We start from the raw sequence: 25,590 nt of genomic DNA, 5'->3' as shown, positions 1-25,590 counted from the left end.
TAGTATATTCTGGCTTCTATAATCTATAGATCCCCCTTCCCCCCGAATCTCGCTCGCGAGTAGACGTGTAATAAGTTTATTTTTGTTCGTATATCAATAATTAAATCGAATTTCAATTTAGTTAATTCTCGATCAAAAAATAGGAGTGCATATACGAATAAGAGGTTAACGTATAAGTGCGACGCTGACTTCTGTGCGCCTGGTACGAGAACAAATCGGGGATAGCCACGCCCAATTGGAAACTCCGCCCGCCCATGCCCAACCTCTTCTGGCCGCTTCCAATCACTAGCGCGCCCATCTCTTCTACGTCATCCGCAGTGAGTACACCTCTTGATATTGCTACATTCCTGGTACCTCGAGAGCGGAGATAAATTGAGGTGCGAGTTTGCTAATGCGCTGCAGTAAGGAACACTTAAATAGTGAATATTAAATTACCATTATTTTAAATGCAACGCACACCACCCAAAGTCTCTTCCATGGAGGGTTCAACTAATGCTGCTGTAAACCAAGTTTCGAGGACTAAAAGACAGCGTACAAACAACTCCCCACACTCCCCGTCTCCGTCAATTGATAAGCAAGATGAAATCATGTCCATGCTCTCGAAAGTGCTTGCGGAGTTGAGCGAAATACGTAAAACAAATATCGAAATGAATGCATCCCTTGAGTACTACATTAAACAATGCGAAGAGTTAAACAAACGAGTGGTATCTCTTGAAAGCGAGAAGGCGAAAAGCGAAGATTATATAAAAAAATTGGAGAGCAAACTGGAGGAGTCGGATCGTCACAATCGAAGCACATGCCTGGAAATAAGGGGAATACCTGCGAAGCCCCGCGAATCTAAACTTGAACTTTGTTCTCTTGTAGAGAAACTTCATAATAAATTACGAGTCGATTACCAACAAAGCGATTTAAAAGATGTGTATCGAATAAGGGGTAAATCAGCTACTGATAGAACTTTAATCATTGAATATTGTTCGACTATTACGAAAGCTAATATACTACATGCAAGTAAAAAATATAACGCGTCAAATACAACCGACCGACTCAACACTGCTCATTTAGGCCTGGGGGACAAAAGCTATGTGTACGTCTCAGAATATCTAACTCCAAGGACAAGACGGTTATACTTTTTGGCTCGGGATTTAGCAAAAACAAATAAATATGATTTCTGCTGGACCTCGAACGGACGGGTCTTTATCAGGAAAATTGAAGGTTCGCCTCCTATAATAATCAATAGTGAGCAGCAACTCGTCGACCTGAAACAAAAAAACGGGTTAATAAATACAGTGTAAATATGTTTCTGTGCAAGATAATATGTAATTGTTGTTTACTATGTTATGTGTACTACTTAATATCTTATATGTTGTTAAAAGTGTCCTTGTTGTGTAAATATACACTAAAAATACGTTCATACTTCATATATCTAATATTTCATAACATTTTCACATACCTCTCACCAACCTTACAAACTCACAGCACACTCAATCATCAAACACAATATCTATTATTACACACTAATACTAATCTAAGATCAATCAGCACCTTTCATATTTTCATGTGGCATCTGACCTATGTTATTAAATATGGATAAAAATCAACAATCTAAATTGTGCACATATATAGACAACTTCATTGTAACGAATGCTAGGAACTGCTTGCCAGAAGAGTGCAGGTCTTTTGTCACTTTAACGAAGAATTCTTTCAGTATTCTAACGTTAAATATTAGAAGTATTAATAAAAATTATCCAGCTCTCGAAGTTCTTATACAAAGATTAGATATGCAATGTGATATCATAATACTAACAGAGTGTTGGATAGACAATGAGAAGCCTTATCCGAAAATGATCAATTATAGCACATCGTCTACTAAAAACTGTCTAAATCAAAATGGAGGCATAATTGTTTACTCAAAAAGCGGTCTGGATATATCTATTAAAGAGCCAAAATTTCAAGACGCTAACTGCCTTCTTTTGAATGTGGGAAATGAAATCGCTATTGTGGCCCTATACAGATCACCATCCATTTCGGGAATAGATCCTTTTCTGCACTCGTTGGATTCAGTCCTTACCACGGTTTCTAAATGCAAGACTATCTCTGTTATAGGAGATATAAATATTGACATCCATTCCAATAGTACAGACAAACATTCTACTACTTACCTGGATTTACTAGCTAGTCATGGACTTCTAGCTAGTCACACGCTGATAACCCGTGGGAATAGGTGCCTTGATCATGTAATGCTCAAAACAAGGTGTAGGTAAATATACCACACTTATTATTGACACTTTTGTAACTGACCATAAGCCAGTTATGTTAAATATAATTAAAGAAAAATCTAGTAAATTGAGCTTTAGTAGAACTATAAATAAAATTGACGTAATAAAATTATGCAATGATTTGAAGGCTGCTGACTTTAGTGAGGTTCTCGAAGCAATGGATGTAAATTTGGCGACAGATATTTTGTATTGTAAGTTAATTAACCTCATGAAATATTGTTCTAAGACCTTTAAGATATCAGGTAAGCAACGAATACTAAAACCGTGGATTACACCTGGAATTCTCCGTTGTATAAGGACTCGAGACAACATGCACATAAGACTGAAAGACGTTCCTAATAACCAAATTCTAAGGATTACTTACCTACGTTATAGAAACTTTTGTACGAAATTATTAAAAAACTTGAAAAGAGATTATTACAAAGCTGAACTTCTAAAACATCAAAACAACATCAAAAAAACATGGCAGGCAATAAAAAAAGTCACTAATACTGAAAGAGATGAAAATAAAAATGTGGGCCTAATTAAAGTAAAGGATAATCCAACTAGCTCTATCAACTTTATAAACGATTACTTTGTTAGCGTGGGAAAGACTCTAGCTGAGAAGATTAAAGCCCCAGCTATGTCAACTAAAATAAACCATACTCTTTCACAAACTAATTCCATTGTCATGTTAGAAACAGACCCAGACGAAATACTTGGCATAATTAAAAATTTAAAGAGTGATTGTGCAGCGGGATATGATGGTATCACAGCAGAAATCATTAAGAGCTCGGCTACTGTGCTTGTGCCCGTCATAACTCACATTTGCAACCGAAGTCTCACGACAGGGATTTTCCCTGATGCTTTTAAAACTTCTATAATTGTTCCTATTCATAAGGGTGGGTGCAGCGATAGTGTCGAAAACTACAGACCCATCTCTATTCTCCCGGTGTTATCCAAAGTGCTTGAAAAAGTAATAAACAAACGACTAATGAGTTTTCTCGAAAAATACCAAATTCTATCTTCATCGCAATATGGTTTTAGGGAGGGCCGATCAACTGAAAATGCGGTATCCAATATCTCAGAATACATTGTTGATAATTTGGACAAACGAAAAAAAGTAGTTGGAGTTTTTCTTGATTTAGCAAAGGCATTCGATACGGTTTCCATACCCGCCCTTGTGGATAAACTAGAGAAAGTAGGTATCAGGGAGAATGCACTGTCTCTACTAAAAGATTATCTGACAAACAGGAAACAAAAAACTAAAATTGGTGACTATATCAGTGAAAAACGGGAAGTTAGCTATGGTGTACCTCAAGGCAGTGTACTCGGCCCGAGTCTCTTTTTGGTCTACGTAAATGACCTCTTTAGTATCTCCTTGAAGCAAGGTAAAATTTTCTCCTATGCTGACGATACAGCTCTAATATTCACTGGGAACAGTTGGCAGGAGGCTCAGTCAAATGCTGAGGAAGGATTAAAACAAGTAATTACTTGGCTTCAGAATAATAAGCTTTCCCTGAACATAGCAAAGACCAAGTATATACTTTTCTCCCACACGCGTAATCGTTCTGAGCAAATTTCATTAAAGGCACATCTAAGCTGCCAAATTTCTTCCTGTGCATGTCCTGAACTGGAACGCGTCACCTCCATCAAGTACTTAGGAATTATCCTAGACAGCAGGTTCTGCTGGAAACCTCACATTGAGTATCTAAGTAAGAGAATTCGAAAGCTCATTTATGTTTTTAAAAATCTCCGAGAAGTGGCAGATCGTGACCTAATAATTAAAGTCTACAATGCACTATGTAAGCCACTACTAACCTATTGCTGCAGTTCTTGGGGAGGTGCTCCAAGTACCAATATGTTAATTCTGGAACGGGCTCAAAGAGCGGTTTTGAAAGTCGCCATTTCCAGGCCTTTTTATTTTGGTACATCAGAGTTATTCGCTGAATGTGGGGTACTAACTGTAAGACAACTTTTTATTCAAAAAATTCTCTTAAATCAGCACCAATTAATCAGTTCTAACCCTATAGGTAAAAGAAGGAAAGATAAAGTCTTCTCTAAGCCCAAAACAAGCACTAAACTTGCTCAACGCCAGCAAGCATTTCTTGGACCTCTCATATACAATAGAATGGCCAAAGATATTGTAGCTCTGCCTTCGATGTCCATAAGAGATGCCAACAGTGCCATTAGAAACTGGTTGATTGAGTGTGATTATGAAGCTATTGAGAAAATGCTTAAAGTTATAGTCTGATCCATGTTATTTTCTCTGTCTTGCCACAAATCGTATACGCACACGCACACACACACACACACACACACCCACACACGCACGCACACACACGCACACACGCACACATGCACGCACACACACACACACACACACACGTTCACACATAGTTACACACTTATAAATAAAGGCGTTAATATAGGCGCAGATTTCATTTAGTTTATAAATTAATAAATAAAAATGTAAAATTTAATCTTAATATGTATAAATAATGTCTTATCTTTATGTATAAATAATTTTGATTGGTAATATCAGATAATTTTTAATACCTGATATATAATGAGTACCACTTACCTTATTGTGTTATCAGGAAGGGTTGCAGGCCTACGATACAAGCTGTCTTAGTGTAGGTCTGCAGGTCATATTATCTTTTTAATCATCAGGTCCTATTATGATATCCTTGTATTTTTATGTTTAATTAATTAAGATAATTATTTCTATGTATTTAATTTTGTATTTATGGTGAATAAATGATTATGATTATGATTATGATTATGACTTTCTTATTGTTCAGTAAGTACTAACGAGTCATTACAACTGTACGTGTATAATTCTTGTCCATACAATTGGTCTATTGTTAAATAAGATACATACACGTATTTAGTTGGAGTTACGACAGGACGTTTCAGTGTGGCGGCAAAAAATAAATTAGTTTTGCTCGATAAAAAGTGATGTTTTAATTACATTGGCGGAACGAAATATTGATCTGTATCACGTGTGGAGATTTTTTGTCAATGTAACAATGTATTATATTTTGGTCTTCCTTTTAATTGTATCATGTAACTAATCATAGAGATTATTAGAAACGTACGTCCTAGGTACCTATATACAAAAACGTATACAGTAATCTGATGTATATCTACGGTCTACAATAAAGGTAATATCCGTAGTATATTATTATTAGTCTGTGGTAATATTATGATTTTGATAAAAAAAATCTGGGGACACAGCAGTGCCCTCGCCAAGTCCAGCAAATAAGCGGCACTGCCCTACCAAATTTCTATTCTTTATTTGCTGTAAAACCTGTACTGAAAAATCTCGCAAAATCGCAGATTGCAAAATGATTAAATATAAAAGAAACTATTGATTTAAGCAGAAAATAGCCCAGATCATGAGGTACCTATTTTATGTATTTTTATATATTTTGATCAATTTTACAATCAATTGTTGCAGGACTTCGAAACCTGTGTGCTGAGCGGTGACCGTGAATGTCGCTACATAGAAGGAGAGACCCACGAAGGTATCGGAGATCATCGACGACAGACCCTGTTCTTCTGTGGACATGAGCCACAATGCACGTAAGTAGTTTTAATTGTATTTAGTATTAAATAGATAGATTCTCTGGTTGCGCTTTACCTGCATACACAAAATTATGTTCTTTTCTAGGAAGTCTCAGGAATAATGAAGCTTTGGTGAAACATTGTCAAAACCGGTTTTGTGGTTTTTGGTTTTGCTCATTATAATAAAATAAATATACTACTATATACGTTTGTTAATAATATGCCTGAAAGTCTATTCCACACTTGACCGCAGATAAGATACTAGACTTGACGTAAATTTTCATTAGGCGTGCCCACACAGAGCGAGCAGCCTCGCTAGGCAATTATACTGCACGCAGCAGCTCGATCTGTGGGGACCTGCCTTTTAATTAGTTATTTATCATAGAATCTATTAACCAACCATTAAATGAATTAAAATATATGTTTAACTCATTAACGTCAGTAAATTTAATAATCACGCCACCAATTATAAAAAAATACACGTTCCCATTCCAGGCCCTTCAATACAGTGGAAGCTCTACAAAGGGCGAAGCGTGTGGTGGAACAACAATATGCAGTCGTGGGTGTGCTCGAAGACATGAACTCAACTCTACTGGCCCTCGAGCGATACATCCCTAAGTTCTTTAGAGGCGCGTGGCGGATGTATTGGGGTATATAATATTTACTTACTTCTTTTTCATTTATTAATAAAAATACCGATAGCTCATCAAGTTCGTTATAGTTGATAATACATATAAATATGTTATTATTATTTATCAACATACATTAAAAATGAACATAATTTTATTACAGAGGAACTTCATACATTCAACCAAATAAACCGCAACGCATTCAAGCCACCTGTCTCCGAGGAAGTGAAAAATATCGTCCGAGCAAATTTCACACGAGAAATTGAATTTTACGAGTTCTGCAAGCAAAGGCTTCACATGCAACTCAAAGCGCTAAGAGATCCCACCATTACCCTACCCTCGGCTCCTACATCCAGTTTCGGAAGACGACATTTGTATGACAGATTATAAATATTTTGTTTTATCTGTGCTATACTTCACCCAGTCACGACTCTGTTTAGTCTTATAGAAGATACAGCATTATGTATAGATCTATAGCCAAGTTTTATCATAATTTGAAGTTCAAAATAACGATTTTGTATCTGTATTTTTTGTATAATAAGGTCTGAATTATTGTTAAGTTTAGAAAGTCTTTTAAATTCTATAAGTATCCGAATTTTGGCTTATTGTATGTGGCTAACATTGAGATATACATATGGAGACGACACCGCCTACATCACTTATGTTCCGCTCAACATAAGCCATATGGCTTAACTACACGCTCATTTTTTATTTGTTTTAAAGTGAAACGCATCAAATATGCCTTCGTGTGTGTTACGATATTGCACAAATAATACAAATAATACGGAAAAGTGACTAACATAACTTTTCATCGGTAAGTACCTAACTAGATAATAATTTTTAAAACTTAGTTAGAGCAAAAAAATGGCGCACAGATTTTGTTCGTGGTGTCTCCTCCATACGTAGTAATAATATCTCAATGGTGGCTAATTGTATTTGAGATAGTGATGTTTTTTTTTATTACTTAACTGAAAATTTATGAAATTTGTTCCTCAATTTGATTTAAAAGTTAAAGTTCTAGTTGGTGTCCAAAAGTAATTAAAGATTGTTATAGATATAATAAATACCAAATTCCTATCTTTTAAATTTGAGTAGAAAGTTGTATTTTAAATACAGACATATGATATTTATGTATCAATATATTTTGTAAAATATTCAAAGCTAAGTATGCTGTTGGAATAAATTTATATTAAAAGTGAAACGGTACTACGAACTCGTAGCATTTTAATTTTTATTATTTTTAATATTTTTTACGTCCTCTATATTATCTTTGTTGTAATATAGTAATAACGAGACGAAAATTATGCTGCTTTCTTAAAGCTATAACAGGCACTTGGCAATATAATTTTAGTATTGATTAAGAAAGTCTAAATTATGACTAAAAATGATTGTAAATATTAATTTTAAGTTGTGATATATATAAGCGTGTGTTGTCATCATCTAACTAAAACATTAGTTGATTAAAAAAAAAAAACACTAAACATAACTTTTACAAAAGACGAAACAGTCGAGTTACGAATCATAATTGTTTTAATATTAATGTAGCTATTTATTAAATTGTTTAAAATTAGTATGTTGACTGAATTCATAAAATCACAAATTTCTTTTCTTTGACTGTTCAATATTTATTATTCTGTATTTATCGTCCAATAATTGTGATATGTTTAGTCTGTTAAATAGATAAAATAAGCTTTACGTAAATAATAAAGGATTTACAAGTAGATAATGTTATTTTATTTTAACTTATTTTATTGACTGCCTCTATAAAGTATAATTGTATTGTGCCGTTATTAATGGAAATACTTTTAATTGGTCTATTTGATTTATTATTAAATATTGATTGAAAGAAAATTTGTGAAAATTTGTGAACCAGCAATAAATAAATAAAGTAAATCTTTAAACGGCTCCAGTAGCATCAAGAAATTGCAAATGGAGAAATTCCTTAACGGATAGGACATTAAATATGAAATGCGCTCTCCAGGACCTAGAATGTATTCGTATATCGTATTATCTATTGAAATAATAACCACATTGTGGCTATGCATTATTGGCATATAAATGTTGATTTATATTTAAGTTATTAACACTTACAATACATTTGCTACTAACATTTTGATAGGCGTCTACTATTTTCATTCTTCATAACATCTGTTGCTAAACAACGCGGGTTACTCAGTACGAATATACTTACATATTTACAAATTGGTAAGTATATGTTTCTTCATATGAGCGTGTTTTGATGAATAAGTGCTTATATGTATATGTCTAACTCAATCTTAACTGTAACCACAGCTATAACAAAAATGCTTGTATTGCAAAAACAATTCGTCATTATTTGTAATTTACCACCTTATTTATTGAATGTTATAAAGTTAATTATATTCAAATTACAGTTACCTACACCACTCGGCATGAACATTCATAAGCTTTTGTAAATATTGTATTGTTATTATATTCTCAGTTCTATCGCTAGATGGCTCTTCAGGTCGATGTTATTCTTAGTTTTTGTTTTTATAAGGGCAGATTTTTCAATGCTTGGATAAAACTTATCCGTCCAATAAAGTATTACACGATAATATTAAAATGTCACGTAAACTGTCAAATACGGGCAATTAGAATACGTTTTTAAAATGGTAGTTTTATACATTATTCGACGAATAAGTTTTATTCAAGCATTGAAAAATCGGCCCTTATAAAAAAAAAACATAATAGGATCACTGTCAAGATAACTTCATTTTCTTTTAATAAAGAAATGAAAAATGATCGCTTTTCTTATAAGTGATATTATTTAACTTATGAGATGAGACCATTCAATGCACAATTCATAGTAAAAATAAATAACCTATTTGTACTACATAATATTAGGGTTCGGTGTTCCTAACTATTATATTTGTCACCATGTCCTAAGTGTACCTATGTCTTATATACATTTTGCGCTTTGAATTGATAATTTAATTTTGTAGCAATACTATACATATTAAATAACACTTAGGTACCTATTTATAAGTGTTCAAAATCTATACTAATATTATAAAGCTGAAGAATTTGTTTGTTTGAACGGAGTACGGAGCACAGCTAGTATAATATAGTCTATAAAGCGATTAAGTATCATTAGTCTTAGAAATAATATATGTTGTATTATTAGGTACCTATTAACATGTTAGACGGGTAAATGAAACAGCAAGTTTAAATATTATGCACATTCGTTTATTAGAATTGTTTATCAATAAAACAACGGTCAATTAATTTAATTAAAATACAATAATCAATTATAAATCAGTACAAAGGCATATTAATTTTTAAACCGAATAATAAAAATTAAAATGGCCGCATTACAGAATTCAGGTACAAATAATATAGAAAATGATTCTTAATAAATATTGCTGATTTCTTAAACATAATAATAATAATTTAATTTCATAATTCCTAATAGTCTCTTTATAAAATAGAATCTCAAAATATCAGTAAACAAAATATTTTTTCAACTTATATAATTAGATATATTTGTCATGGATTGATGTTTTATTGTTTATTATAAAAATAGAAAACAGTATCAGTTAAAACACCATAAAAATGTGAAACAGAGTTGATAAATCGTTTTTACAAAGATTAATTAATATTATCTATACATTGTATTTACGAGTTATATCTCAAATCAACATTCAATAAAATAACAATATATTATATAGATGACACGTTGCCATCTCTTATTAGATAATACCTACTTTTTATTAATGACAGTCTATCTAGGTGATGTTTCAACATACTGCTTAATATAAGGCTAACAGTTTCCTTAATATTCTAATAAAATATTTATTCTCTCAAAATCACCTCTCAACCTATATACAAACATTACAAAGGAACCATGAGGGCAGCTCGCATGCGTCATCCTTACTCTCCCATAACTGACTTTACACTTATAATTGAGTTTTATTGTCCCGCGGACGTACATCTATCGACAAATAATGAGAAATCATAAAAATAAGTGATAATTATTGCAAATGGCACTCCTCACGAGTCGTTCACTCGTTACATAGTATCTACACCTAATCTAAAGTAGGTATATCACAACATTGCTTTACATCTGAAGCCTCAATAATTTAGTACGCCAAGTTCTCTCGTGTAGGAACCGACAGCAATGGAAGCAGGCACAGGAATGTGACTAGCAACAGGCGTCCTGCGAGTTGCCTTGCATACACACAGTCGAACCAAGACCTGCCGGATACTCCACCAATGTTCTTCTATAACGCCATCGACGTATTCGTTTCTCTTACGCTTCAAGCTAGCTAGATCGCATCAGTAGAAGGAGGCATGCCAGTCCAGAGTGGGGTGAAGAGAACCTGGGGGCGAAGGTGAATTTAGTGTTGCACCCAAAGCTAAGCAATCAAAACAGTAGTTTGCTCCGCTATTATTATCCCAAAACTGCTGTCCTTTGCACTGAAACCTCACTGCTATTTCTAACCTCTGTCCTGAAGCTATACATGGTGCGTATAAAACAAACTGGAAGCGGTCAGAGTAACCATCACATGAGCCCTGAACGTATGTCGCCTGGAGGTCCGTGTAAGTTCTCCATCGATTCATTGTATAACGAATGTGGACAGTCTTATGAAAGTCTAAGTTTCTTACGCGAACCGAGCCACATACTGTGACGTGAACACCATCAGACACTCTTGCGCTTTCTAAACAAACATTTTGTATTTCGAGTTTTTCAGTTACATCATGAGACACTTGAAACAGCGGAACTAGCGTTAGAGCACCAAGTCTTGGGGTGGATCGCACTGGTGGTGAATTTTGTACATCACATCCAGCGAGATCATCGTAAGCGGATTTTGGAATTACAGGTATCTCATCCATAAATGTCTTCACATCTGCCAGATCTAAACCTAGAACATCCGCAAATCGTACAATCTTTTTACGTCCTGGTGTTCCAGGAGGCGTTTTTCCAGTTTTTAATGATGAACAGCGACGTAATCGCTGAGGTCTATCATCCTCAGCTTCTTCGTCAATTTGAGACTCATTGTTAACAAGTGATTGCTCAATTTCTGCAGGCGAAGACTCTTTTTCATTTACACATACTTCCGAACTGACTACTTTAAGCTGGATTTCTTCTTCGTTGACTTTACTGGTAGGTTCTGCAATCTCTGTTGTTTCAACTATAGTTTCATCCGGAAGCTCTACATCAATGAGAGATAAGTTTTCTACATCAGCACTGATATCGTTTTCTAAGCTTTTTCCGTTTTGTAAATCATCTTCAATGGCATCCGAAGGTTCGCTTTTAGCCGATTCGAATTCAGAATCACTATCAACGGTAGAATTTATGTGATTAGGTAAGTGTATGCTGCTATTCTCCCCGAGGGTAATAGGTGATAATATCGAACAATCTATTTCATCGTAGCTATTATGTCGAGCACAACCTTCGAAAGTTATTGGAGAGTATAATGGTTTATCTGCATGCCCATTTTCTTTAGGCATAGGCTGCATTTTGATTGGTGATTCTGTGTAAGCTGTTGAGAATTTAAATCCATTTTTACCATTGTCGGGTTGCTTTAACATTAATTTGGTTTGTTCCTTGAGTTCGTCACAGTCGACTTCGTAGTAAGGCGGTTCGGTATCTTCTGAAAGTCGTTGAGGTAAAGGGGCATCATCTTCATCTACGGGACTAGACGGGCTTTCACATTCCAGCTCAAAATCGTAGAAAGTATCCAGTTCCCGTTGAGAAGATGTGCATGGTCGATGTGGGCCACTGTCGCGCGTGAGCCAGGTGTTCTCGTGTACACATTCTCCATCTTGCGCGGCGCCGAGGTTGCGAAGTCTAGAGTGTAGGTCGCGTGCGAACGCCGCAGCGCGTCCGCGACAAGACATGGGCAATAGCGATGTCAGACCGCACTGGGAGCCGGCGCGATCACCACTCATCTGCGTCTGAAAAAAAAGAGGCCTTAATTAGCACAACATACGACACATTTTTGAAATTGCAAACCTAGGAATGTGATTAAATAAGATAGCCTATCTATATGGTTTTTTAATCATAAATCTTATCAGTCTATTAAACTACTATGTCAACTATGTTTTTAAACGTTTTAAAAATAATTAAATATTTTAAGAGTAAAGTATATTATTTGGTCAAACACCTTACCCCCTTTGACCTGAATAATACAATAGGCATTTATTTTAGAACTGCAGTAGTTGCTTACTGAATTGCACAGTTGCATATTATACAATGGTGAGACTATTCGATCGTGACTATCATGACATACAAGTTGAATGTCAAGAGTGAACGACCTCGATAAGATAAATTAAAATTCTGCGGTATGATCAGCAGTCGGCACGCACCTCGCAGATCGAAAGTAACTATGATATAAACATAAATATTTTATAAAATTGTGAAGCTTATCTAAACGTAATTTTGAAGCTGAATATATTCGTCATGTGTGATTATTAATTATGATTAAATTAAATTTGTTGTTAAGTGTTTTTATAATGGTACAAAAACATTTCATTGATAATAAACACCTATCTTCTGTCATTAGTTATATTATATCCCACCAAAAACATAAATGTAAAAATTGGAGCCAAGTTCAATCGTTGACTTAATTGCCGAAAAAAGAATTGAGATCTAAATGTGTGCCAAGTTCTGTAGACAGTCCTATTTATTTACTAAGATGTATTAGTTACATTCTTAGGTGACCTGAAAACTCAATTGTTTTATTTTCCCTTATTATAGAACAACGTTTATTCCAAAATATGACTTTTTTTAATTTGAATAATAGAATTATTTTCACAAAGCAAACAACTAATGACCTATTGAACCCCATAACAAACACTGCATGAATAATTAACAAAACCTTAGACAAAGATTAAGAGCATGGTCGAAGTATGGCAGTTTATTTTATACGAAACTATGTCAATTTAAAATTTCTAAGCCCTAAGGTATCATACTACAAGCAACACAAATGCGTAAAAGAACCATATTTTCAATTTAACACAAATGACAAAACCAATCTATTTACATTTTCTCTTAGTGGAACAGATCATTCGTTGTGAAAACATCATCAAGTCTCAACTGATAGCAAGTTTTTATATGTCGTTGTCAAGGCAACAAGAGATATCTCCTAATGGTCAAGCTAGTGTACTTTACAAATTAAGTAATGATTTATTTTATGTATAATTTAACCTTAAATTCTATTTAAGGGTTAAGGTATGTTGCAATGAGTGTTAATATGTTGTTAATATATGCGTATTTAAATTAATCAACAATATGGATTTATCAACAAGCGTCTGAAGAAATTTTTTTAATTTATTCACAAAAAAATAAAAAGTATTTAATTTGAAACATAAAGTAACATACCAAAACAGTTCGCAGTAATACGAATATGAATATTATTAATAAAAGCTACTTTTCTTGAGACAACTGACAAGTTACATGGACTTTGTAAACTAAAAACAATGATGCATTATATGTATAAGATATAAACAGGTAATTTATGAACGTAAAAACAAATATAACTACATGAAATGAAATGAAACTACTCCAGTCACGTGCTAAGTATTTGGTGCCAAAATACGTAATTTGTGCACGTCAATAGCTGTGGGTAGGCGAAAAATCAAATAAACAACTAAATGTTTAGTGGTACCTAATAAAAATAATAATTAAAACTAAATATTTTATAAATTTATTACGCATAATATTCAATTGAATATGTAACCTATTAAAATCGTAAAAGCAAAGGATAATTTAATAAATAAAGTAACTTTACTGATTATGTATGAACTGACCTATCACAATGCATTATGTTTTGTTTGTTTCCTTGATAAAAAGGGCCGTGTTTACGAGACAAAAATGCAACGATTAGAACGCTCGAAAAGGCCACTTTTCCGTTTAAAAAATTAAAGTATTTTGATAGATGAAGGGTAGGTAGTAGGTACAGATAAATCAATATTAAGTGCAATAATCGATTATTCAATAGGGTTATTATTCAATTCAGTAGGGTTGCCGTACTTTACCATACCTATTCAATGAATCTAAGAAAAGTTTTTTTAGACTGTTATTATAAAGACAAATAGTTACAGTATTCGTTACACCGAGCTTTAATTTTTTATGTTGTATTATCTGGGTTAACTTGGTGAATATAAGGATTAAAGGTTAAACTATGTACTATCGGAATGTGAAATTTTAAAAAATATTGCAAAAATATAATCAGCATCTCTATTTGCAATGTAAACCTTAACAAACTGGATCGTAAATCCAATTTCTTATCATAGTTGCTTCAGGCAGGCAGAATCTTACAATTTCGAACTGACAGCCCTAATTGGGATCTGTCAACGCACCCGACCCGCGCATTCAGTTTATAAATAATGCACCTATGATGTCACTCCTAGATAACAAACGCAATAACATGATGAGCAGATCGCGCCACGGATGCTGGCTAATTTGAGAGAGTAAGAAGTAGATTTGGTCCTTGTCAATCTCTTGATCCCATTAGTCTACAGAGGAATTCAAGTATCGTATGTGCGTTTATTATCTCGCATAACAAAAATATAATTACTGCTAAGACAAGACTATACTAGCTAAAGACATGACATAGTCTCCTAATCTCGAATATATTATAATTTATTTCGCATCCTAATCCTCCATTTAGGGATGACTATGATGATAAGTTAATAAACTTATATCAGTTTCAAGCATGTTTCAAACTTTCAAAGGATCAGTAATAAAATGTCATTACAAATTCAGATAGGACGATCCCGATAATGTTCGATAAAATAATATCGATTTAGATATAAATGGAGTGGGCTTAACTGAAGGCAATGAACATAGAAATAAAATATATCAAAGTCGGCATGTCTCAAAGGGATAACTCGGTACTTTCCACTTTGATCAAAGTACTGAATCGTGATTCATTTTAGAACTAGAAGAAAACACTATAAAACTTAGTACTATACGTCATAATATATGACTTTAGAGTTTAGAATGTGAATTTATTTACACTGTAACTATGAATACCCATAACTCCATTGTCCGAACAAAAAACGTCGAGCCATAGGTTTCGTAAGGATTACTCTAAATACACGATCACCATTACAGAAGATTGACATTCAAATGGTAAATATTTTACAGGAGGTTACTTCGTGAGTTGCGTGAAAGCTTTTGACTAGAGCCATAAATTATTCCTATTTTATTGACCGATTTGAATAAAAGAAGTTTGCAGTATATTAACACTTTCTAGTTTCTACGCAGTTTATTATACAGTAGCTTAGCTACTAGTTATTATTCTGTGACAGTACTTAACCTTTGTAATAACGTTTCACACAAAGTCTATTTTATCAATACGTAAATAAACAAAACTCACAATATTTACAACTTATGAGGTTACATAAAATATTTTCCGCATTATTCTATGGTCGAAGAAATTAGTTATGTAGCTAATTATGGTAGATTATAGAGTATTTTATGATTTATTATAGATCGGGTCAAGATGCACACAAATACCTCGGCGATAAGAGTGTTTATTATTGACTTGTTTTCATGATAAGACGTGTTTACATAAAATTGAATTTTTAAAGTCACGTGTCAACTTTATGTAATTCGCAGCAAACATACAAAACGTATTTCTCTGAAGAGTCATAGAGCGAAAGCAAACAGCAAATATTTCCAATAGGTAGGTACCTACACTCACTTGCACGTATGCCATATTTTGTTTTCTAATTGGATAGGCTTTCCAATACGTTAACAAAAGAATACAAGCAAAAAATAAATGTTATTTTTAGTCTATATTAAGTACCTATTTATTATTTTTAGTTTATAGTGTAGTGTAGTTAGTTTACTATATTAAATGCCTATAAAAATAATCAACTTGTACACCTAATGAGCTTGAAGACATTTTTATTCTTGTAGCTATATTGTATACTAGCTTCCGCCCACGACTTTGTACGTGCATCCCCGTTTTTCCCCGTTCCCGCAATTTCGGGAAATCCTTTCTTAGCGGATGCCTACGTCCTAACATCTACCTGCATGCCAAATTTCAGCCCGATACGTCCAGTGGTTTGGGCTGTGCGTTGATAGATCACTAGGTATTGATAGATATCTATTGATGATCCTTTGTCGGATTTGCCTGCAGCCATTCACTCAACTAATACTGATCTCGATTTTATCGTTAGGTGGAGCAAGCTGTATGGCCTTAAAATTAATCCCCACAAAACGCAAACTATTATTATTGGAAGTCCGCAGTTTATGTCAAAAATTGTATAAGATAATTTACCATCTGTTTACGTTGACGACACTAAAATCCCTTTCAGTCAGTCTGTTAAAAACCTAGGTGTCCATATAGATTCTACACTTTCCTGGCATGAGCACATGAAACATGTTAGTAAAAAGTTATTTGCGGCATACCACTCCCTTAAGCGATTACGAAACTTTCTTCCGATTCCGACCAAAATTTTGTTAGCGCAATCACTCCTTCTTCTCATCCTCGACTACGCTGATGTCAGTTTCTGTGACCTAACTGGAATCCAGCTTGACAAGCTTGAGCGATTTCAGAACTTGTGCATCCGTTTTATCTTTGGATTGCGCAAGTTTGACCACGTCTCCGCTTATCGTCACAGGCTGAAATGGCTGCCTATCAGATATCGCCGGGCATGTGCTGCATCTATTGTTTGGAATTTTATTCGATCCCAGAACCCCGCCCTATTTAAAAAATAATTTTGAATACGCTCGTAATCATTGGTTGAATTTGAGATCGAACGATACTTGCCTCCTTAATGTACCTATACATAAAACAATTTTTTAACACCTCATTCACTGTCAAAGCTAAGACTATGGAATCAATTACCAATAGCCATACGCAAAGCTAGATCCATTGATGTTTTCAAAAATATGCTTTTTGATTACCACATGTCCTTAATTAAGTGATGACTTTATACATTCTTTCTCTTATCTGTATTTATTTATTTTATTGTATATTATTTTATTATATATTATTTTCTTTATTGTTGTAAATTATGTATTATTTATATTCCTACTTTCTTGGTATTACTATAATATTATTATTGTATATATTGCTTTGGTATGCACCACCTACTTGTATTCGTCCTTTGTTACTGTTTTCCTTGGTTGGGTTACATGGAAGAGATGGCTCTGTAGCCATAAGGTCGCCTATTGTGCAATTTATGTATATTTTACTTAATGTTATTTCATTATTTTGGTGTGTACAATAAAGCTTTCATTCATTCATTCATTCATTCTATTTTACTTCTACGTACAATTTATAGATTTTCCCTCTAATTTCCTAGCTGTTTGAATTGCAATTAGTAAAAAACAAATCATAGTTGAATGACATCGTGCATCGCCATCTAACATTAATTATGGATTTTAATATTTGCTTTCGAATGTGGTAGTCAGCCCAAACGTGTTAGCTTTCAAATATGCGTAAACAGACTTAAAATTTTATTTAATTATTCATTGGTTCGTATATCTGCCTTATCTGGTAATGAACTCTGCTAACCTTAAAAAGTACATGAAACATTAATTCATAATACTTAAACGGATGATCAAATCAGTTTTACCAACATTTGGGTACCTACCTAAGTTTTTAAGAATGTATGTATCAAACATCCATACATTCTTTAAAACTTACACTTATCACGGACATATCTAAGAGTGAATGAATTTTTGAGCTCGGCCTAGTTGTTCCTGGGATTAGGGCGTTCAAACTAACTCATAAGTTTCGTATTACGATTTATTTCAGAGTCATTTAAGACTATATAAAACCAAACACGATTGTAGAATACTGATAAAACATAATTAAAAATTAGTAACACGTTTTTATCAAAAAGTATCCAAATAAATTATATCAATATGCCTACGTATCTGTAATTTAATGTAACTTGATTTTTTGATAAACAACTAAATGTCATTAATTAATTGTTATTTAATGAGGGAAGAAATATATCGTTATTATTCTCCTATTTTCTTCTTTGAGATAATATAAATCCATTGTTATACCATGCATTAGAAAACGTCATGAAACGCTCATTCAAGAGGTTGATAAGCGGGCATTGAACCAAGATAAGGGAATATCTTTGGATTATATTGGTAAAATTATAATTATTTAAATTCCTTAACTCTCTAAAGTCTAACACGATAATAATTGAATAAGCGATATTGATGTTTTGTTTGTCTTCTTCTAATGAAGTCATTAGTTAAACGTTTATATAATTCTATTGTGATAAAGGTACTCAAAAAATAAATAAACAAAAACAACACTTAATTTAAGTTCTTATAATTGTAAGGTCAATAATTATATTGACTCTAATTGTCAATATAATAAAAAAATGGTACTTGCAGAAAATATTTCATTAACTACCTATTTCTTTTAATCAACTAAAACGAAGATATTTTTTTTCTTTATTTAATTTGTCATAAGTTTACGTAAATTCAAAGGGAATTATTCAATCGTTCCAGAATTTTCGAATGAACCTCGTTTGCTAAATGGGCACAATCAAGTAGGTAATGATTTATGCAATCATTACAGTATTGATTTATAGAATAGCATATTATTGTGTTGATCAGAAATATCTTAGTTCTATATGTATGTATTTACCTATATATGTGTCTGTAATTTCGTCGATAATAATTTACATATCTTGCAAAATTATTGAACAACATCGTGTTCCATTTGACCATAATCACAGAATATAATATAATATGCCATAATATTATACCTATCTAGTTATAAAGTTGATACCTATATCAGTGAATTTCTTGTTATTTAGACATATAAGATTCTTTTATCTTACTGGATTACATTTGGCAATGAAGAACATGATGTTTACGTCTTTCAAAGGCACCTTCGTTTTATTATTTTTTAAAGAAGCAAACAAATCAATTCAAATATTATTGTGTTATTGATAGGTATACTTATTTAAATTCAACTTTAATATCGTTCCACAAATAAGTTTTGTTTTTATTTAATATTGAAAAGCAGCATTTCTCATTATATTTTTCACTTTGGACCTGTTTTAGCAAAACTGCAAACAAGATTAAATTAAATAGATATAAGAAGTACATATTAACTCAATGATATAAGATAATATTATACCTATGATTAATAAAAATTAATCACTTCTTATACATTTTATCTAACGGGTAACAGCAATACAGATACTGAAATATCTTTTGATAACTTTTTACTTCTCATGATGACCAATGCAATATCTTAGTACTTCCTAAATATCTGTTTGAAACGAATTTAATCCTTATCTTAGTTTAAATAAAAAATAAACCCAGTCAAGTGCGAGTCGGACTCGCGCACGAATGGTTCCGTAATATGGGGACCCCCTTAAAATTTTATTTTTAGTATTTGTTGTTATAGCGGAAACGGAATTATACATCATTTGTGAATATTTCAGCTTTCTACACTTTCTAGCTATCATACCTACAGCTTGCAGACAGACGGACAACGAACTCTCAGTAAAAGGTTCCCGTACGGAACCCTAAAAACTATCTAGGTACGCAGCGTGTGATTACTGATTAGTGATTACCATGTGATGAACGTTGATCCGTGCTAGTCTTGCTAAATTTAGATTTTACTATGTATTGTTTGAGCTAATGCTACGTGTAAATTACGTAAGTTATTTTGTCACAATGACAAATCAGCGTTTTGCACTAAGAAAGGGCAAGTTGGTGCCAAACACGTGGGCTACAATTATTTATAAACCGTGTATGAGCCACTAGTTATGTCTAGATGCGTCTGTGAACTATTTTAGTGCGTCTTTGTAACTGAAAATATTACAAACGACTTTACGGCTCATTTCATGCCATAGACTAAAGCGCGTCACACACGGTGAAGATACTATATTATTTTATCTTAAGATACGGTAATATTGTATAATATAATATCTTAAGGTATCCGGTATCAGCGTTGTAACCATCATTTTTCTTTTTGTCATTGCGTACTTAGACCCCTGTAGAACCGCAATCCTGTTACAACTGACCCGAAATTTTGTGGGTCATTTGTAACAGGATGGCGGTTCTACAGGGGTCTTAGTACGCAATGACAAAAAGAAAAATGATGGTCTGAACGCTGATACCGGATACCTTAAGATACTGTAATATAAAATATTACCGTATCTTAAGATAAAATAATATAGTATCTTCACCGTGTGTGACGCGCTTAACGCTAACGTTACAACTTTGATAAACTGCCAAATCTAAACATTCAATGTTACATGAGTTTATGGCTAAAGACAGGCTGTTTAAACAACGCTTACTTACACATTGACTCTTTTGTTTTTAAAAAGATGTGTTTGAAATATGATTTGTCAATTGCTTTGTTTCCCTATAGATTGAGAAATGCTTGATTGGCTATCCACCACCCGGATAGCGAAAAGCGTGAAAAATTAAGTATAAAATTGTCTGAAATGACACACTTGCGACTAATTTTGTGAGGTTATGATAAAATCACAGTATTACAATATTATTTCCTACTAAGTAAGGAATCGCCTTTGATGTCGCGCGATGCCGCCGCCAGCGTAGGTACTTACGCTGCCACACGAAAATACGCTAGGGTTGCAACAAATGGGAAATAAAACAATTGTGATTATTAATATTATGATGAAATCATTTATTCATATGTACATTCAAAATAATTGCGATTATTAAATCTGATGTAATTATTTGTTCATAAATATATAATTACAGATATTGCACTGCTAAATATTATTTACGTGGACACTTTATTTTTGGATGTTCTTAATTGTATATTATAATTTATAACATTTAACTAAGTAATGCATTCGCATTGGGATGTACAATCTGATTAGAAAATAATGAGGACAACATATACATAGCTTTGATTTTAATTCAACAGATACAATTAATACAATCTTTCTGAAATATTGTTTCCTTCTAGGATTTCAATGTAGATTTACATCCGTAAACGGAACAGTTTGTGCGCGCTATAATAGAATATGTAAGTACCTATGTATAATAAAATTATTACACAAAAAATACGACTGCGTCGTCCTTTCGCGCTAGGTAAGGCAAACTAAGCGTGTTTGCCTTACGCGGCCCGCGTCGCCCGACCCCCGCCAGTTCCCCTCCGTTTCTCTGCACAAGTACATTCGTTGCACTACTGTAGGAAATATGGTAATACTGTGATAAAATCAAGATGAATATTATGAAATTTTTTAACATTATGAAATTGATTGTCAAAGATAAACAAAGTTTAAAAGAAAGCACATCATTTTTATAGATAACGTATTTTTACAAAAACATGTTACGTAGTTACAATACTAATATTTTAATATCAGATTAGACGTACTCATATATTGAATCTAATCTATGAGTTTTAGGTGGAATTAACGACAGACGCGAAAAAAATTTATTTATGATAATATGACCTTGACTTTGACCCGCTAAATGTCCAAAAAAGTATCACCGTTCAAACACGCGCAGTGCAGTCATGCAGTTGATTAACATGTTTTTAAACAATTATATTAAAATAAGTTAATTGGTAGTTCTATACTTGTCGAATAATATCACTTTATTTTGGAAATGCCTAGGCCGAATAGGTAAAGAGTGTATTTATAGATTTATTATTGAAATGTACTGAAGTTATTTTATTTACAACGCTTTAGTATTAGTAGAATACATTACCCAGGCGAAAATTGCGTTATAAATTGTCTACACAATTGATTCTAAATAGTATCAATTGAATAACTATATTTCCGTGGATCCTTCTTCATGACCTTAATAGTACGATTTACAATGATGTGATGTTGCTTGGCATTGTCTGAAGCAGAATCAACGCACTTGACCAAAACGACCGCTATTTGACCTCTACACTAGAATACTCATGTCGTTTTAAAAATATTATTAATTCATATTTAATACTAGCGGTCCGCCCCGGCTACGCCCGTATTTACGTTTTCTCTACATAAGAACCATCCTCGTACTTCAAGGAATATAATAAAAAAAGAATTATCGAAATCGGTTCAGCCGTTCTCGAGTTATGCGCTTACCAACACATTTTGCGATTCATTTTTATATTATAGATGTAATATTAGTAAGTATAAACAGTATTGGATTTGTAATTCTTGAAGTTTATTAAAATCAAGAATAACATGATCAATATAAACCATGTCAACAGTCAACACGAACTGAATTAAATTATTTTAATATGTTTAAATTTTCTTTAGTATAGGTAATGTTATTACATTCGAATTTCGACACCGATGACTCGTTTTATTTGAGGACATTTTTTATTTAAATATACCACGGGTTGTTTACTTTGTGTCCAGACAGTGAATACTTTTAAAGCAAAAATAGACTGAAACATTTGAAATTATATGCTTAACTCTGTGTACGTGATTATGAAAAAATCTTACGCAATAGAGTCATATTAAATCAAGATTCTACAAAGTAAGGCAATCAGGAAACTTGATAGTTACTTTCAACAGCTCATACATAATAATTAACATGAACTGACCGAGGTATTTACAATGTACCCCAACTAAATAATTAAAGAAATCACACACTATTACAGTGATAAGGCAAGCAATTAGTGCAATATAGGCTAGACTTGTCGAACGATGTAGATTAGAACTGGGACCGGTTTATAAGAAAACTAAAGGCGCTTTCTATGAGGTGACATTTGGTGCAACACCACAGGTTTCCCGCAGAGAATGTATCTGGTCGAAATGTTCCGTATGGATAACAATAATATCTAGTAATGACTGCAGGATAGGGTACTTTACATTAGCAGGACATTCATAAATATGTAATGAGACAGTGTATGACAAGTTGTTCTCTGATAAGACACCATGCTACTTCTACTAGTCCACTACCACTCTGTCAAGATTCTTCTCTTGGGTTCTTGTGTTAATAATAACAATTATTGTTACCGGTTCAAAAGGCGTTAGTTAAAATAATGTAAATTCGACAACAGATATTTAGTCATCATATAATAGGAGCAATCGGAGGAACTATTTAAGACAATTAACATTCAGACATTTATTTCAAATATATAATTTAAATACTGATATAAGCATATAAAAATACTACATAAGTTTATTGTTAACCATAGCTTCTGTTATGTCAAGAGGGCCAATTTAAATTCGTATTTGTAAACATTGGCACAACTCGAACTCAAGTTGGAATGCAACGATGGCATCTGTCAATATTACCTAAGTATATTTGTTATCTAAATTTATCAACATTGCTCACCCCATTTTATCGCCATTTATTTGTTTAGTGAAAGAATTTAGCATCGCATTACCAAGTTTGTTCGCGCTAAATTCTATGATTATGTTCAATATTTGTCACTAAAAGTTTTCTCCAGGATAAAATGTCACAAAACTTTTGATAAACAAACTGCTTATTTCTTGAAAAAAGGATATACATTACATTAAGTTAATAACGAGTAGGTACATAATCGTATAAACAAGACAACCTTTTATCACTACATAGTATAAAACAAAGTCGCTTTCTCTGTCCCTATGTCCCTTTGTACGCTTAAATCTTTGAAACTACGCAACGGATTTTGATACGGTTTTTTTTAATAGATAGAGTGATTCAAGAGGAAGGTTTATATGTATAATAACATCCATTAAATAGTGGAGAAGTACTGTTATTTTTGAGGTTTCTAATGTGATGTAGTAAATAATTACATTTTTTTCCGCTTACATTGCAAACGCAGGCTGAACCCTACGAGTTTTATCAAAATAATGTACTAAGTATTGTACACATTGAAAAGGTCTACAGAAAAGTCTGTGATGGTATATGTCTATCTCTTATGGATAACCCACAATAACTTTTTTTTGTCATTTACTTTTTACGACAAATAATGGCTAATTTTCGAAGCGATTTTAACCAATACAGCATTAATCCATTAGTAAATAAGTTCTTGCTTGTGTATTTGGCATATGAGCAACGGAAAATCGAATCTAAACGGATATAATATTTTATTTTCGTCAATGTAATCAAATTTTGTTATATTAAACGTAATTCCGCTGAATTTTACGTTCAATATCCGTAGCCTCTTGCGTCAACTGCCTACAGACTCGTAGATGATATAATGCCTACATGTAAATTAGTCTTTACAGAAGTTTTGGACGGAAATCTCTTTCATTACCTTTTTTTTTCGAATCTACTAGCTTTATTTATTTATTTATTTATTTATTTAGAAGCTTTATTATGAACACATTTATACTATTATAAATATCTTTTATTATTTTATACGTGTGGCAGTGAGTACAAATAATTTGTCTGGTGAACTTCTAACACATGCAAAAAATGATAAGTCACACAGATACGTAACACAGAAGGTGTACCTTAGTTTATGCCAATAAAAAAGATTAAAAAAAGGTACAGGAAAAAAGGTACAGGAAATAAAGAGCCTGCACCTATAAAACATTCAAAACAACAAAAGAATGAATATCTATTTGCGGGGTTCTTTTAAAGTCCCATCTTTTTTTATTAAGCTTTCAGAATCCGTCCCAAAATATTCTTCAATAGAAATGTCTTATAACTATTAAAAAGTAAATGGAGCTACTACAATTTAATGAGTCATTTTATACCAGGTTGGTGATAAAATATAATCTATACTAATATTAAGTATAAAGCTGAAGAGTTTGTTTGTTTGAACGCGTTAATGTCAGGAACTACTGGTCCGATTTGAAAAATTCCATTCCGAAATTGTACACCCGCTACAAGGTCTTATGTATGGCCATTTGTGGCATTTTTTGCTTAACATGAAGTAGATACTTTTGCTATCTCCTTACAAACAGATCTTAATGTAAATAAGCGCTTGTTTGTATAAAATAAAGATGATTTATACCCTCTGATTGCTATGCAGGTTTTAAGGTTGAACGCTATCTGGCCTTTCATTGCCCTCGTCTTTCGATAATAAAGTAAATTGGAACATTTTTATCGACCAGTGACACCCTTTACTGCATAACTACTGATAATGTTAATAATATATACTCTTGTTATGATTCTCTCTGGAATATCTTTTATGAATGTGAATTAATTTCTGAATGTGAAAGCTGACGTAGCAATAACGTGAAAAGGAAAGATAACAAATTAAGTAGGATATTATAACCCTGTCATGCTTGCTTGTATCTGACACTCTGAGCAACCT

The 25,590-nt window shown here is 33.0% G+C and overlaps 2 protein-coding genes and 1 long non-coding RNA gene across 8 annotated transcripts in view; 1 reads left to right on the top strand and 2 right to left on the bottom strand.

The window, feature by feature from the left end:
* Positions 1–7,065, top strand: part of pip (heparan sulfate 2-O-sulfotransferase pipe) — an 80,003-nt gene extending 72,938 nt beyond the window's left edge. For all 4 annotated transcript variants that reach the window (XM_089701462.1, XM_089701459.1, XM_089701460.1 and 1 more), the window contains exons 8-10: positions 5,719–5,843; positions 6,321–6,475; positions 6,618–7,065. In XM_089701462.1, the coding sequence (XP_089557588.1) occupies positions 5,719–5,843; positions 6,321–6,475; positions 6,618–6,844 (507 nt within the window). In that variant the 3' untranslated portion in view covers positions 6,845–7,065. The remainder of the gene's footprint in view (positions 1–5,718; positions 5,844–6,320; positions 6,476–6,617) is intronic.
* The window catches only part of LOC149483922 (uncharacterized), a 188,253-nt gene that overhangs the window by 18,445 nt on the left and 144,218 nt on the right, over positions 1–25,590 (bottom strand). The gene's annotated exons all lie outside the window — the stretch shown is intronic.
* Positions 9,683–25,590, bottom strand: part of Gbs-76A (Glycogen binding subunit 76A) — a 43,218-nt gene continuing 27,310 nt past the window's right edge. Inside the window, exon 2 of one of the 3 annotated variants that reach the window (XM_089701455.1) lies at positions 9,683–12,373. In XM_089701455.1, coding sequence (XP_089557581.1) covers positions 10,751–12,373 — 1,623 coding nt within the window. In that variant the 3' untranslated portion in view covers positions 9,683–10,750. The remainder of the gene's footprint in view (positions 12,374–25,590) is intronic. The other 2 variants (XM_089701456.1, XM_089701454.1) reach the window with 2 other exon arrangements.

This window comes from Colias philodice, chromosome 12 (genome assembly GCF_061535455.1).
Source record: "Colias philodice isolate Cphi_HAF_F1 chromosome 12, ilColPhil1 Martin Lab GWU primary, whole genome shotgun sequence".
NCBI lineage: Eukaryota > Metazoa > Arthropoda > Insecta > Lepidoptera > Pieridae > Colias > Colias philodice.
Note: the sequence above shows the minus strand (reverse complement) of the source record. Positions and strands in the feature narration are given on the sequence as shown.